Here is a 16,916-nt window from a genome sequence, read left to right on the forward strand (position 1 = left end):
TATTAGCTTAAAAACAGTATTTAATTTATTATGATTTTATGGTAAATCTAAAACAAATTCTAAAACTGTACTAAAAAGTATTGAAGTTTCATTTTACGCACTATTTATTATAAAAATACATGTACGTGAAGTTTAATTATTTGATGATATTACAGAATCTCATAATCTAATGTTTAAACTTTTTAATTTCCGATTTATTATAGGGAAATACATTTCTAAACACAACGTATTCAATTGATTTTACAAATATTTATCAACATTCCTTCAGAAATAGCACTGATCAATAAATCGAAATAGAAAGAAAGTTTGACATGTTTAGTTGAATGCGGTTTTATAAAATTGTTTTATTATATTCTTTTAATTATTATTTTAATTAATGTTCTCACTTTTTACGAAAACATAAATATTTAAATTGTTAAAAAATTTTTGATAATCCTACAAACCATCCAATTAATTTTTATTATCTATATTTGATGGAAATAGTTCTATTGATTAAAACGGGTTTTTATTTTCAACTATTGAGATAGGTTAAATTGAGTTTAAGAATTTTTTTTATTCACATTAACTATATAATGTTATTTGTTTTTAGAATCAAATTTACAAAGTAAGTTTGTGCCAATATCATTTTTTAATAAAGGCTATTTCTATTTACATGTATTTTCTTAACATTAAACATTAAATTCGTATCAATTTAACTCTTCGTTTACTGAGGTTCATGTGCAAGTGCCAGGAAGCTTAGCTCATTATGTATAATGAGTGTAAGGTTTAATATAGTAAAGCCTCACTTTGTTATGGATTTTCTTGCTGCGCGCACAACACTCTTTGTTTACAAAGCAGCCTTATTGTTCTTAGTTTACCTGCAGTTCTCGCGAGAACGTTTCGGAGCGGAGTACTGCTTGCTGGTAGTCACACTCTTGCTTGGAAGACTGCAGTAGCCAGAGAGTCTGCCAGGGCACCGCGGCGAGCTCGTGGTCTTCCATCCGCTTCCTCACGACACGTCGGGCAGGACTCGCGGGTCTAGCCGGGGACTTGCCACCCTGGGAACCGAGCATGATGTCGTAGTACACACCGTCAGAGGGTTCTGTAGGAGACATACCACCCCCATCTCGCGATACTCCTGGCCGTAGATAAACAGTATATAGCACCGAATCACCATCACTGCTATCACGCTGTACATGACAGTAGCGTTGACGGTCACACCCATCATCACCCCACGACTGACCGTATGCGTCGAACTTCTCCTACTTATATCTTCACACCACTTTGTGGTCTCACAGGACAAACAACGAGATCCGATTAAAGTAATACCGCACTGATACAAAAGAGGAACAGGTAAATATATGAGATTTCTCTGCTGAGAATGTTTCTTACACAAAAGGTTTTCTCTGTGTACTCTGACAAAAATATAACACCTTATCTCAAAATAGACACGTTTTTTGTGACAATTCTTATTCAAATACTTGGAAATTTCTTGATAACATGCAACTGAATATAGTACAGAATATCAAAATAAATTAAAGGATCTGGATGACCTGACAAAACGTGGCACAGAGAACGATCTAGTTTAGGTAGACACTTTAAGAGCTATTTGAATAACATTGTTCTTTATTAAAATTGCTGTATGCGGTTGTAATTATCCGCAGCATATTATAAAAGTGTTATTGCTTAGTACATTATGAGTTGGAGCTAGCAACGCGATGATGCACGTGTGTTAACCTGCTGTTACCATGGTGACCGACAAGACCACCAACAGAGGATTACAGTCCGTCTCGGTTACCCTGGATTTTGTTTAATTTATTAACTCACATAATAAATTATGATCAAATTATCGGTAATTGTTCTTTTCGGGAATTTTCATGTCATTTATAGGACATTTAATTCTGCCGCACCACCGACATGTTAGTATGGCTTTTGAAACTTACACAATTAATTTAATTGATTTTATAACAAAATATCAAGATTTTTAACGTGGAAGCATATTCAATTCTGCTAGCACAGAACAAATAAACTGTAGTAGTGTTTGGGGTTGGCTCTACCATTCTGAAATCGCAGAATAAAAACTTTAAAAAAACCATGTGGCTAGATTCACAATTGAGGCATTATTTGAAATCAGCGGATTATAGAAGAGCTAAGTGAACTTTACATTTATGATAGTCTGGAAATCGTAAAAGATTAATACTAGTGGATTAAAATTTTGAATCAAAATATAACCATAAGTCTTTAATATAGAAAATATAGTAATTTGTACTGAATTCCGTCGGACCAGTACAATTGTATCAAAATTAATATATTATGAAGGAAACAGGATTTTTCCGGACATTTGCCATCGTTCAGTGAAACAAGAAAACAAGAAAACTTGTTTCACTGAACGATGGCAAATGTCCGGAAAAATCCTGTTTCCTTCACAATCCTTCCATCGTCAAAAATAACCTTCAAACAAAGAATAATATATTATAAGTAGCAAAATTTGGTACTTTTTGTGTTTTTGGCCTTTATATTTTGAAACATAAAGAAATTACGTAAGTTATGGTATTTACAAGCAAACATTACAATAAACACACAAGCCTGGATGGTGCATTTGTGCATCAATTTGTAATGAAATTATATGCAAAAACCTTTAGGACGTTCTGTCATTAGGGTTATTGTAATATCCAAACTTTCGTGCGTTGTGTGTGTGTGTGTGTGTGTGTGTGTGTGTGTGTGTGTGTGTGTGTGTGTGTGTGTGTGTGTGTGTGTAAAACGTTGGTTTTATACCATGTTATAAGTGTACTTTGTAATGTATTATTGCAAAAAAAAAGAACTTTTAATTACAGTATAAATGTCAAACCAATATTACCATATTAAAATTTGAACGACAAGCGGAAATGTGAAATTTGCCGACTAAAAACATGTGATGGATCTTGTCTCTTCAAAAATGTATTTTTTCGTATTATAATAATTTTTATCTTAGTGTGGAATCCATTTTATTAAGTAAAGCCATTGTTCGAATGTTATGTCAGTTGGTGTTAAAACTAAAATAGTTATTTTTAATCCAATTTTCCCACTCATTTCTGTTTGAATGTGTGATTTTGTAAATATGTTTTGCCAATATTTAGTATGTAAGTCCATTTGATTTTTAACCATTAGTACATATTCGCTAAATATAAGAGGATATTGAAACGAAAAAGAACGCACATTTGTTTTTTATATATTTATTCTTGCGTGAAATAATTTTAAAATTTTACAATAATCCTACAGTATTTAAGGCACTGTTGTTTATGCCGAGCATAGTTTTAGCTTAGTCAAGTTAACATCCAGATTGTACTTATGGACGAACTGTTTGGCCTCAACCAGAGCTAGTTGAGTCTCCGCCGTATTGGCTAGCCTGTCAGCCACTGCGATACCTACGTTCAGATCACTGCCATTACCTGAAACATTTTACTCTAACTTAAAACTGTATAGATTATGACACATGGCGAACTTACTGCCTGCAGTTGTAGGAATTGTAACGTCTCGACGAGCTATTGGGCTACAGTTTGTCCACGCGGAATGTGCGGTGGTTTTGTATCACTTTAGCCACCACATCGGCCTTTCTGATATCTTCGATCTACCTATGGGGCATTGCACTCTGAATGTAAAATGTAGAATAATGTTTTATTAAGAACCTAACAGGTGTTGTCTGTCCTTCTTCTGTCTGCCTCTTCATCCGTGTGATAAATCTTAAAAGAAGCCCTGAACTTTGGTAGACGTGTTTTTCTTAATTCAAGGAAGAACTCCATTTATTTTGAGGTAAGGTCCAAATTAAAGGTAAAAATAAAACTCTATTATTTTCACATTGGTCTTGTGGGTGGGTAACCATGATGGCAGAGAAAACATTGCATAATAAACAAACATTTTACAATCTTGCAATATTTTACATTATCAGTACGTTTTCCGTCACATTGTATCGCGTACCTCAATCCTCAGTTGTATCGGTTGGTTATATTTAAGAATATTTTAATCGTGAAGTTAAGTTTCATTTAACGAGTTATTTTAAATGAGCGTATTAAAGAAGAGCTAAGATAACTATAAATTTATGATAATCTGGCAATTTTATTTCAGTATAAATTAATCGATTATCACTAGTACATTATTCACATTTTTACCAATCTACATTTTATTTGTGGAAGGCATCGCAGAAATAAAATATAGATAGAAAAATGTGTAATAATTTACTAGTGATAACAAATTAATATGATTTCAATGCTCCATTTTCTTAAATAATCTAATTTAACTAATTGGGACAATAATAAACAACAAGAAAAAAGAAACGACAATACTCAATTTTAGACCAATTACAGCACAAGAGCCGTATGTTTAATTGAACAACCTTACAGGAAATACAAAGGTTTTGGGCCATTATTAACACAGCAGCACTATTGTACAGTTGAATACTGTGTGTAATACTATTGTACTACTCCATGAATACTCGAGTAAATATAAGGGTACACATATTGTTCTTATTGACAAAAGTAACAAAAATATAAAGGATATTTTTCTACTAATAGAATCAGTAAGTTGACTAACTATTACAAAAATTATATATACATTGTGTAAATTACCCGCAATTACCAAATTGTACTCACATTCGTCACAGCATCTGTATGTGACTGCAACACCGTCCTTGAAGAATAAGTGGTAAATCTTGTATTTTGGTACTACATCAGCTGAAAATAAACATTCCAATATTCAGCAAATTTAATCATTATTAAACATGGTGCTGTTAGTAATTTTAGTCCTAGGGATTTTTAAAAAGTAATATAGATTTATATGTTCAACTGTGTTCCATTTTAATTAATGAAAAACTCGTAACGCAATCTAATCTCTTTGTTAATAATAGTAAATTAATTCCCTTTATCTCCATACCTCACAGTAGTATTACCCCTTCTAACAACTCCCTGGCTTATTTAAAATATGTAATACACAGGTATTAAACCAACTTAATAGCATAACATTGATGTTTGAAAGGACCTTTATTACATAACTAGTTATTTATAACATAGCTATTAAAAATACCTCATAATAAATTTCCTTCCAATTACTTTAATTTCGTTAATGTAGCCCTATAATTAATATGAATAAATTACGTTATAATTTTCGTAACATTAAAATTATAAACATGTCTGCTAACAGTTCGGTTTATGAAGTAATTTCAACTGCACAGTATAATAAAACTGTTACCGATACACTAAAACAAATTATTGTATGGGCACTTACCACTGATGTATAGCACAAATACTCGTAACGCATATAGCCTTTGGTCCTAACTACCATAAAAATTGAAAAATTGCTCAATTTATCATTCTAAGGGCAATGGAGTGTTGAAGTTCTTCTATCGTATTTATCGTGAGATAAACTACAGAAAAAGCATTCTGCTATTCTTTTCGTAGCAATCCTCGTTTCAAATTAAAACTCGGTATGTGTATAAAAAAAGAGTTTCATGGGAAAAATATTATTTTAAAATAATTAAAAACCATTAAAACACGAACATATTTTATTTTAACTTACTGTCGTAATGGCATCAAAGTTAAAATACCCCCTCCGAAAAATAATTTTAAGTTTTGAAAAGCTATCAGAACTTTTAAGAAGAACTTGAAATTAAAAATATTTTAAGTTTGCCAAATATAAAAAACTTAAGCAATTGTAACATTTTTGTATGGACGTCAAAATAAAAGTGATCTTTTTCCAAAAGTGAATTTATATTTTGTTTCAATTTATGACACTCCCCCGCCTAAAACACGATAATTACAAAATATGTTTTTAAGAGTTCTAAAATATTGAATGGTTTCAAAAATGCTTAGAGTGGACCATAAAAATTTGAGACCAATAAGTGTAACTATTAACCATTTTTATGGCTGTATATAGTGAGTGTCACATCACTGATAGCAGTCCGAGTCAGGATTATGTATCTAAATAGATTCATGTTACGTAAAGGATTAATTTAAAAATGTATAATTCAATATGTACATAGTAAATTAGTTATATTCATCTGCTACTTGTCTACCAACCAGACCATCAAAACTCGATTATCATAAATTTACCAATTGATGATTAAAATGATTATTCTCTTTGTTATGCACGGGTTTGAAGCTCTATGAGGTAAACAAATACGCTGAATTCCCTCAGTTGAAAGCAGAATCTTATTGTATGACATCGTTTGTGATTTTGAACCGAACCGCATGATTGGTTATCGCACTTAATTATTCATAATAGTTTTTAAACACGTCTGCATCTTCTAATTATTAATACAATACATTCCCCCAAGTATTAATAATAAGCCATTTCATTGTTGGATATTAAATAGTCTATTTTGATGTCATTTTCAGCCACTAAAGTATATTGTAATTAACTTGAAATATGTCGATTATATTCTTGATTACTAAAGTTATAGATTCAAAGTTAAAACCAAAATGTACAGATAAAAGTAACTTTTAAGAAATACATTTTAGAACATATAATCTGAGAAATAATGTTATAGATTTGAAGTATTTATATTTTTATTTGTTGGCTGAACTTAAGCGAATCATTATGAGGCCTGGAAAATTGTAATTCTGTATCTGTGTCAACACATATCTCGAAACCGAACTGACATATTAAAATTATGCTTGACTTCATTTATAAGTCAGCTAAATAAAGTTTGATGAGGTACATGTCAGTTCATTGGATTTGGTTGACAGTTGTTGAAAATCCTTACATTGGCCTTGTAAGCATTGGATGGCAGCAAGAAAATTGTAGAATAAACAAATTTGTAAAATAACTAAGTACTTTTTTGTTAAAGTTTAGTTTTATTCAGATGTAATCCACACCCTCCGGCATTGTATTCTCTTTAATCAGATTCGCCCCTCCCCCCCCCCCCAACTAAGTCATAGCTACTGTTACGTGGTACAAACAAACTATTGTGTCAACTTACTGGCGCCCAAATAGGAGATGACACCGTCCTCTTCTCCAGCGATTCCGAACACGGTGGATACCGCACCCCTTAAAACAGTAAATGTTATTATTTTACCCAAATTTTGTGTAGGCAACGTATTATAATTACACCACTCATCACACTTAATAAGTTAAACAACTATTTAACACATTTAATTCATACATTCTCAAATTTATAAACCATATACCTTCCGGCGCAGTCAGAAAAAAGATTGATTTCAAGTCTTCTCGAAGTATCAAATGTTAGACGGGTTATTCATTGAGAAAGTTAATTTACCTTTAATATTAGTGGCATGATTATTTTTTGTTGATTGGCATGTTAATGTAATACGTTTATAAATTTAGAACTGTTACAATCTTTAAAGTTTAAAGATTTGTAAACATCTTACCTGTTTCTACAACTTCGGACATTTCTCCTTTGTAATCAGCTAAAACTACGAGTGAAAATTGCTAAGAGTAGTATTGCTTCCATGGTTTTAAAAATTCTTAAAACCTTAAAAACAATCTAGAACAAACATCTAGAAGCTTTATCATTTTTAATTTATTATATTTGTTTGAACTTCCAAAATGTAAATATGCCTTTGAGTATTGATGGAAGAAAAGTAAATGTTATGTGCGAAATTCATCTTGAACTATTATATTATAAATATTTTTGAAGGTAACATCATATAGTGATGTAATTATGACGACTATTAAATTACTAACATAACATAAGTTTTCCTCCTCAAGTTTGGAATTCTTTCTTCTATAATGAAACCATGCAAGACATCCTATGAGTTGTAAAGAAAATTTAGATTAAGGATTTTTTTTATCAATATACGTACAAAATGTTGATATAAATGTTTTACAAAATATAATACCATCACTTTAAAACTTTTAATACAGAGTAGTTACCGAACATATATAAGATATGTGTAAGTCCTTCATAGAAGATTAGTTACAATCGGTTGTAAATAACTGTATTTATAACTATCTCTCGTATTGCTATTATGATATTGTATACTTATCAAACTTCATACGTTTCCAACCTTGAAACTTTATGAGATATTGCAAACTTGTGAGTTTTTATACTAAAAAGTTAGGATCATCACGTCTCGCGTAACATACCTCGGAGAGGTTGCGTGGAAAATTTCTATAGCTAATTTCATTAGAGATGTAAAAAGATTATTCTCAGTTTATTCACAAATTTGCGATTTCCTCGTTGCCATCATGGTTAAGACTCATGTAGACCAAAATAAATGTATAGTAGCTCAATTTCAGCCAAACCCCATGGAGTGGCATTCACAGGTATTCTAATTCCTGTGTATAAATGAAGCTTCATTCAAAACTTTAAAATTACTGATGTGTACAGGTCAGTTCGTACTCGAGGTCGTGTAGGCACAGAGACCGAAATGACTTTTTTCCAGCCCCTAGATTTAAAGGCTTAGCTGACACTCAGCCAATATGCTGCAAGGCCACAGACCTGTTCACAAAAAACCCAAATGTTATATCTTTCTGAAACGAAGTAACGGTATTGTAAAACATTAAAAAGATATGTGAAGAATGTAAGTAAGAACATTACCATTATTGGTTTTAAATTGCTTTAAGTTTTAAACTCGTCTTCACGTGCGCGCGCGCGCATGTGTGTGTGTGTTGTATATTAACTGAAAATAATCAAAATAGATCTGTTTAAAGATATTATTACACATGTTACTAATATCTCCTTTTACATGGCCACTTGGAATCGGTTAGGAATCGTGATAGTTATCGTGTTTACTCTATTTGTGTGTTTGTTCACTTCTGGAAACTGTATACGACAACTAACTAGAAATAGTTATTTTCTAATATTTTCTAGTAATATGTTAGAGAGTAATTGAAATTGACAATGTTTTTGTTTAATCAACCTAGAGGTATAGAGTCTTAAAATATAGCCCTCAATAAGTGCTCATGGCTGAGTGATCAATAAAAACAATACTCCACCTTTTTTACAACCATCAAGTGCTTTAAGTCACGGTCAAGTGTCTGTAATGTATATGTTATCAGAGAGTGATATCAGGCACTGAGTACCTAAACATAATTTGACGCTTCGAGAGATATTACAGGACTATATTAAATAAGAAACTGATAACAGAGTTCCTGTTTCTTCTCTGAAACATGAAATAGCAGTAGATAGAATTTTGTACTTTTAAGATCAGTACGTTTGATTAGTCACACCTTTATTTGGCTGAGCATTAGCGAAGTATATTAATATATTAATCGAGGGACTGGAAAATGTTCATTTATGTATGTCTGTATGCACGATATCTCGAACAAAATCTAACCCAAAGATTTGAAATTTTACTTGAAGCTTCATTTATAGACATCACCGAATTCGATGGTATTTAACTTCACTCAATGGGGCTCTTCTGAGCGTTAGAGATGTTTTTTCAATTGTTCCTATAGGTATCCATGACGGCAACGATGAAATAAAGTAAAAACAAATTTGAAATGAAACTGAATACAATAAAATAACATTGTATAGTAAATCATAGGTTACACAGTTAAATAATATATCGATTTCTTAAAATATGCTAACTCGCTATGTTCAAATCTCAGAGAAATCTATGCATACTCACTGAGACATTTTCCTTGTGAGTTTTACCGACTTCTTGTCGTCACTGACTCTGAAGCCGACACAGGTGGCGCAGTCTCCTGTCAGCGTCAGGGCGTTAGGCAAGGATAGGCTTACAAAAGAGTATGGTCCAGTGGCGTGGAGCTACAATATACGAGAGGGCTGTATGTACATGTACAGTTACTGTTAGGTTATTCATACACGTCACGTAATATACAATATGTTAGTCTGCAGGAGATGAACGTTTTATGACAAATATAATGAAGATACTCATTTCGTAATGCTGACGAACAAATACCTACAACGTTGAGAGGAGAAATGGTATATATTTATAAATCAACCAGTTTCAATTAGAGTTAAATGCATCTCCGTAACGTTCGTACTGAGAAGTAAGACTGGTCTTACCTATTCACATCACGTACAGATTGAATCTTGAACTATAAACAATTTTGCAACTATGGCAATATTAATTTTAATTTTTTTACTATATTTTGTTTACATTTAACTCGCTTTTATAATAAACGCTTAGTCAATTAATAAAACTATAAAACGCATTTTTACTTTTAAAAATATCCTACAATTACATTTGTACGGAATATTGGATAAGAAATAAATTTATAAATCATTTGTCATCCTTGAAAAGAAATCTTTCAAATTAAAAAGATATGTATACAAGTTTTATGTAATTATTTATGAAATTATATTTTACCAGTGATAAACAAATCTGAGTAAACCTTCACCTTACAGTTCAAATAATTTACTTCATTTTTCCTTTCCTTTTATCTCATTAATTGGTTTTTATTTTTTTAATAACCATTCTTTTGAAGCAATAAATTAGTGCCGATGTGAATTCAATATTTGTGTACCATTTAAAATTCATAATTACTTACAAATCTGATACGAGCTTCGTTAATCCAGAATCAGCTCACCTCTTAAAGAGATGATAAATATTTCTTTCTAATACAACGATAAGATTGTTAAGAAACCGAGCTTGATATGCAGTAGTTGCTCTCCTAACAAACCACCTATGGGACCGAAGCTTAGTTGGATACAGGAAAAGTCGGTACAAAAGCTCGTACAGTTATTAGTTTATAAGATATATCACGAATAAGTTTCACAACAAACTGTAAGTAATGTTGTTTACAACTGTATAGCACAAAAGATACATCAGAACTAAGACAGTATAAACATCAACACGACGTTTAGTGGTTTTCTCATTGTTATTGCAATGAGTGTTACAAAATATAGACGTGAATCACTTCCTGGAACAGGAATGTATTTACAACACCGTATAAGATAATAATTTCATTGTTTAGTTTGTTCATGTTCATAATTTGGTTTTTATCTGTATTCCCTGTATAAATAATCGATTAGCTGGATGAGTTGCACTATGGACCAAGACGTGAATCAGGTGATTGCTGTACATTGGCCCAGAAAGTTTACTGTAATTTAACATCACCTGAGGTCACGTGACATAGACCGATCGGTCCGTGTAACGTCCTCTGTACGCTGCCTGGTCAGCAATCATTTCCCTATCTCGTAAAATTCGGTATATGTTGGGTTTCTAGCGTACCACTGTAATATGTAACTACACAGTTTAAAGACACAGCGAGAGCAAAAATGTCGCACCCTTAAAACCGTTATATTTTGTGGACTTTTGTTTGGCCATGGACATATGTGGGTTCCCTTGAAACCACTTGTCCACGCTCCCATGCCAATGACTGTTGTTCTGAAGTGTATCTACTGTGTTAGCTATGGTTTTAACTGTACGTCTTCCTATGGGCACCGAGTCAACCTCATGGGAGCCCCTACGGAGAATGCGACGCTAGCTGTGCCATGCAGCGTGTGTGACCGTAGAAAAACTATGTCGGTGAGTGGCATCGCTCCACATACACACACCTTTTTATAACCTGTTCATGTCCTCAACCATGTCTGTCTCTTTTATTTTAATTCTATCAAATCAAATGAATGAGTGACGGTTAAGCCGATGTGCGATTGACCCAAGTACGGTTGAGAGGGCGTCTGCTGCATTTCAATCTCTCGAGAATCGTCAATATGGATTTGTTGCATATGACAAAAATATAATAAACCTTTCATCCCAATGTATACTTTGAAGATGTGTTTCAAATACGTACTCACCTGACCTACGATGTTCTGAGGGATGCCCTCAGGGTAGTACTTGTCAAGATCACCAACAATGGCCGGATTACATTTGGGAGCTTCCTGGGCGAGGGTCAACCCCAAGGTCATCAGCATGGCGGGGAATAGTAGCGACAGCATGTTGTAAGATTGGTAGCCGATTTTTGGATCTGGAATAGGTCTTAAATAGTTTTTATTTGTTTTATTATACTTCTAAGACTTGTCTTAATAAATCTATGTAAAAGTTTTAAGGACGCGTTTTGAAAAGAGTTAATAGTTTGTTTTTTTTTTTCTTGAATACTGTTTCCTAATAGTATGGGGGAGTGAGGAAAAAACTACCTTCTTCTAAAGGGGAAAGTTGGAAAAAGCATTTTATTCATGATACATTTAAAATATAAACAAGATCTTGGATAAAAATTTATTTTGTCACCCTGAACAAAAACAAAGTTCCCTAATTTTCTTAAACAAATTTTAGTTGTAGGAACTATATTTCTACGTTACAAACTCCAACGTTTAGTTACTGTTCTCGCTACAATACCAGTTTTCCTCACCTCTTACGGTCATTAGTTAATTACTCATATAATTAAATAATTTTTAGTTATTTAGTCCTTAAATTTTTCCACAAAAGATGAAATAAAAATGCGGCATCACTAATCTTTTCACAGTCAGTCAATCCTTTGCTAAATAAGAAAACTTGCAGGATTCGACATTGGCTGAACAGTGGTATTGCTTCCAGTAGTTACGAACACAAAAATATTCACCAGACGCAAATTGAATTGATTTAAACTAAATCGTATAGTTAATAAGTTTGTATAAAAGTATTATCAATTTATCTGGCAAAGACCACAAATATTTTTATTGAATTATTTAAACATTAAGTTATATTAACACCACAATTACAATCGTATCAAATAAAATGAGTGAATGTTATTTATACATTAAAAAATACATGTCGGTTTACCTGAAGATGCAGGAGAGGATTGAGTAGCGTGATTCTGAACAGGTACCCTTATATACTGCAGACCATCTGCCATTCAAAGAGATCAATCTAGTGAAACGGTTGCACCTTGCACCAAAAATAATACAGCCGTAATGAAGGTTGGCATTGTTGTTATCATCAAATCTATGTTGATTGTGTATTAAAACACATATGGTTAAGGACAAATGTCCATAATGATGTGCATGTTGAAATGGTACTTGATGTGAATTATTTTGTAAGTATTATTTGGAGGTATTTGACATCAGTTGGAGTCTTTTAATTCGCCATTATTTAACTTATATTTTGTACATTATAATATAAGCTTACAGCCTTCGTGGCCTACGTTTATAGTTCTCTCCGTCATCCTATTATCCACTTTGAAATGGTAAATGTGTTTGTTAACTCATTCAAAAATAGCAGAACTGGATCTAAATATTATAATTTCAGGACAAAATTTGAATACCTAATCTTTAGGCTCAGGTTAGATGAACCGATAAGCTTCAGAATGGAAAAGAATAGTTTAGGTTTTTCCATCTAGAAATAGTTGCTACCATATTATGAGTTTCCATCAACCAATAATCAAGTTCAAGTACAAATACTTTTATATGCTTAATAACTTTAATATATTGTAAATGAAAATTGTATACTTTATCGATATTTTTGCCCGAAGTAAAGCGAAGATTAATTGTTTTTGAGCTAAACTTTATTGAACTCTTTATTTTACTATTTATACTTTAAAGAAATAGAATTTTGTTAAGTTATCTTTAAGGTAAATGTAATAGGTATTTTCTTTCGGTTACTTTGTAAGTAAGAAGAAACTTTGTAATCATAACTTTTCCTCTCGAGAGTAATTTTTAATTTGATGTCACTTCAGATGGACAGAATGTCAGAGTCATGTTTAAATAAAAATCTACTTATCTTTCTGTTCTATCAACAAGGTATAATAAATAAGTACCTCACACCACTTGTCGTAGCAGGGTTCGCTGATATTTAACGCAAAATTGCAAATCTGTAGCTTATTTCATTCTTTATTTCTCCTTCGGATAGATAGAAGAGAGAAAATCATACAAAAAAGAAGTTGACACAGGCATGAAGGATCATAGAACTCATTCTTGAAGGAATTAAGTTTCGTGTAAAATTTGAAGTCTACATGTGAAATATTTTTCGACATGTCTTGCAACATGTTACATTCAGATTTGTTCTCACTTAATTGGGTTTTATATTATTGTTTAAATAATAACAGACCACATCAAGTCACAATAAAATAATGTATATGTTGGGTTAGTTAGGCCATTTCTCTTATATGTCACATGTTTCAATTCCTTATGTCTGTATTGAGTTTGTGTACAAACTTACGTACTCCACTTTTGTCTCATTGCCATCATGGTTACCCATAAGACCAATGTAAAAATATTATCAAACGCTCAGCAAATTCTATGCACCATAATCGAACTCGTTGTTTCTCATATAGATTTCATTTCTATAAATGAAGCTTTATGCACAATTTCAAGTCGTTTTTTTTTAATATCGTGCGGACAAACATACAAACAACCAGAAATGAAATTTTCCAGCAACACGAATGTTATTTTATTGAGAAAACCAAAAGTCAATACAAATTAATCGAAAACATTAGTTTAAGAGCCACAATAATGAAACAACCTTGAGTGTTACCCTATGATAAACATTATATACCTCCAACTTTTACGCCGTTTTTATAATTATATAAGATGTGTCATCTTAGTGATATCTTCTTATAGTTCTTATAGAAAACATTAGTTTAAGAGCCACAATAATGAAACAACCTTGAGTGTTACCCTATGATAAACATTATATACCTCCAACTTTTACGCCGTTTTTATAATTATATAAGATGTGTCATCTTAGTGATATCTTCTTATAGTTCTTATAGAAAACATTAGTTTAAGAGCCACAATAATGAAACAACCTTGAGTGTTACCCTATGATAAACATTATATACCTCCAACTTTTACGCCGTTTTTATAATTATATAAGATGTGTCATCTTAGTGATATCTTCTTATAGTTCTTATAGAAAACATTAGTTTAAGAGCCACAATAATGAAACAACCTTGAGTGTTACCCTATGATAAACATTATATACCTCCAACTTTTACGCCGTTTTTATAATTATATAAGATGTGTCATCTTAGTGATATCTTCTTATAGTTCTTATAGAAAACATTAGTTTAAGAGCCACAATAATGAAACAACCTTGAGTGTTACCCTATGATAAACATTATATACCTCCAACTTTTACGCCGTTTTTATAATTATATAAGATGTGTCATCTTAGTGATATCTTCTTATAGTTCTTATAGAAAACATTAGTTTAAGAGCCACAATAATGAAACAACCTTGAGTGTTACCCTATGATAAAACATTATATACCTCCAACTTTTACGCCGTTTTTATAATTATATAAGATGTGTCATCTTAGTGATATCTTCTTATAGATAAGAATAAGTCGAAAAATGTCTTGCTTACGGCTCATCTTAAGAATGGCTGAACTAATTCGGCTAATTATTTTTTTAAACATTCATTGAAATACGAGGAAGGTTTTTATGAACAGAAAGATTAGGAAAGTTAGCTGGAGTATTTTATAATTTAGAATAAAGTTATTATTTATGTTTCACAATGCAAATTTAACTGACACTACACAGCTATTATTAATTTCAGCTTAAGTTTAACAAATGGACTAAACATCTGTTTACTTTTAAATGTTATAAAAATAATATTAAGTATACAGTGCTTGATCATTAATGTAATGCAGATAGTAAATAAAATGTTAAAACCTACATTTTATTACTGATTGCGCTAGTGACGAATTAAATACACATTATGCACTGTAAATTATATTTAAAAACTGTTAAAAAAACAATCTTAACGGACAAAGCTGTGAATGTTTTCACATAAGGTACTCCAAACTAGTGTACTTTCCTGACATTGTTATATGCCAATTTAACAGTGGCTTTCGAGGAAAAAAACAGAGAAATGAACACTAACATGTCTCAACGATCCATTCTTTCCCAGACTAATGTCCAAAAACAACAAGACTTCTATAACGCAAAACCTTATAAACGATTAATTTCTAATGATCATAAACTTAAAAGAGATGTCCCGTTATATCCGAAGTAGGTAGAATTCCCTCATAGGCTTCTCAGTCCTAGATATATATTCTTTGTTGGAATAACATGCAAACTTAACTATGGGACAGGAAATCATTTAGATCGAAATTATATTACAAGAGCCGGAAGTAGACACTTCTTGACCGACGTAGGCTTTTCAGTCCCACGTAAGTATATATTTTTTTCTTCTTCGCCAGATCATTTCAAAATCTACTATGGTACTGGCAATATATTAGACCGGAAGTACATGACAAGGGGCTAAAAAGTGCTTTTTGGCCTAAGTATGTTTCAGAGACCTACGTATTTGTATTTTCTTTATCAAGGTAACAAGGTAGACTCGCCATATAACGTAGCTATATTAAGAAAGGTTGATTAAACGTTGCTTTAGCTCCAGTTTACCCTCCTATTAATGCAACGTTTGAAATCTGACGCTGTCAAAGACTAGAGTCCTGAAATCTGGGCATATTACTCCGAATATATCCCAAAAATATTAACGACGAAGAAGCTGAAAACGAACTCTTTTCGGTTTGGCATCGTTTCAACATCAGAGTAGACTACAAAATATAGTATAATTTAGGTGAAGAGAAACTGTATTCTCATTGTCTCATCAGGTGCAAAATTGAATGCACTATGACGTTTTAGACACGATCTCCAAGCACACACCGTGCTATTAACCTAGTTTTCAATACATAGCGTAGTAGGTGGAAAGGTTTAATTCAATTTGAACGCTGAGTTTAGCTCCAGTTAGTTGGCCTTCCTCTTAGTGCAGCGCCTGGAATCTGACGTAATCATCGAGTTGATCAAGATTACAATTGTGGGCGTTTATATTTTATAAAATATTAAGTATACAGTGCTTGATCATTATTGTAATTCACATAGCAAATAAAAAGTTAATATCTAAATTTTATTTCAGATTGCGCCAGTGACGAATTAAAAACATCTTATGCATAGTAAATACTATTTAAACATAACACCAAACTTAATGAAAAAAGATGTGAATGTTTTGCATAAGATACTCCAAACTGGTACAGTTTGATGTCGTTTTACACTTAAAATGATATTACACTTGCATTTGATTATGACGAAGAAAACTTCTGTTACTTAAGTTCTTTTAC

The 16,916-nt window shown here is 32.1% G+C and overlaps 1 protein-coding gene across 1 annotated transcript; it reads right to left on the bottom strand.

Annotated features, from left to right (window-relative positions):
- Positions 1–3,175: 3,175 nt before the first annotated feature.
- Positions 3,176–12,764, bottom strand: LOC124357608. The gene is made up of 6 exons (XM_046809540.1): positions 12,639–12,764; positions 11,678–11,847; positions 9,543–9,682; positions 6,929–6,996; positions 4,605–4,685; positions 3,176–3,407 (listed from the first exon to the last, which is right to left on the bottom strand). The coding sequence occupies exons 1-6, from the start codon at positions 12,709–12,711 to the stop codon at positions 3,256–3,258; spliced, it is 684 nt and encodes a 227-aa protein (XP_046665496.1). The 5' UTR covers positions 12,712–12,764; the 3' UTR covers positions 3,176–3,255.
- Positions 12,765–16,916: the final 4,152 nt, after the last annotated feature.

Source organism: Homalodisca vitripennis, chromosome 3 (genome assembly GCF_021130785.1).
Source record: "Homalodisca vitripennis isolate AUS2020 chromosome 3, UT_GWSS_2.1, whole genome shotgun sequence".
Classification (NCBI taxonomy): Eukaryota; Metazoa; Arthropoda; class Insecta; order Hemiptera; family Cicadellidae; genus Homalodisca; species Homalodisca vitripennis.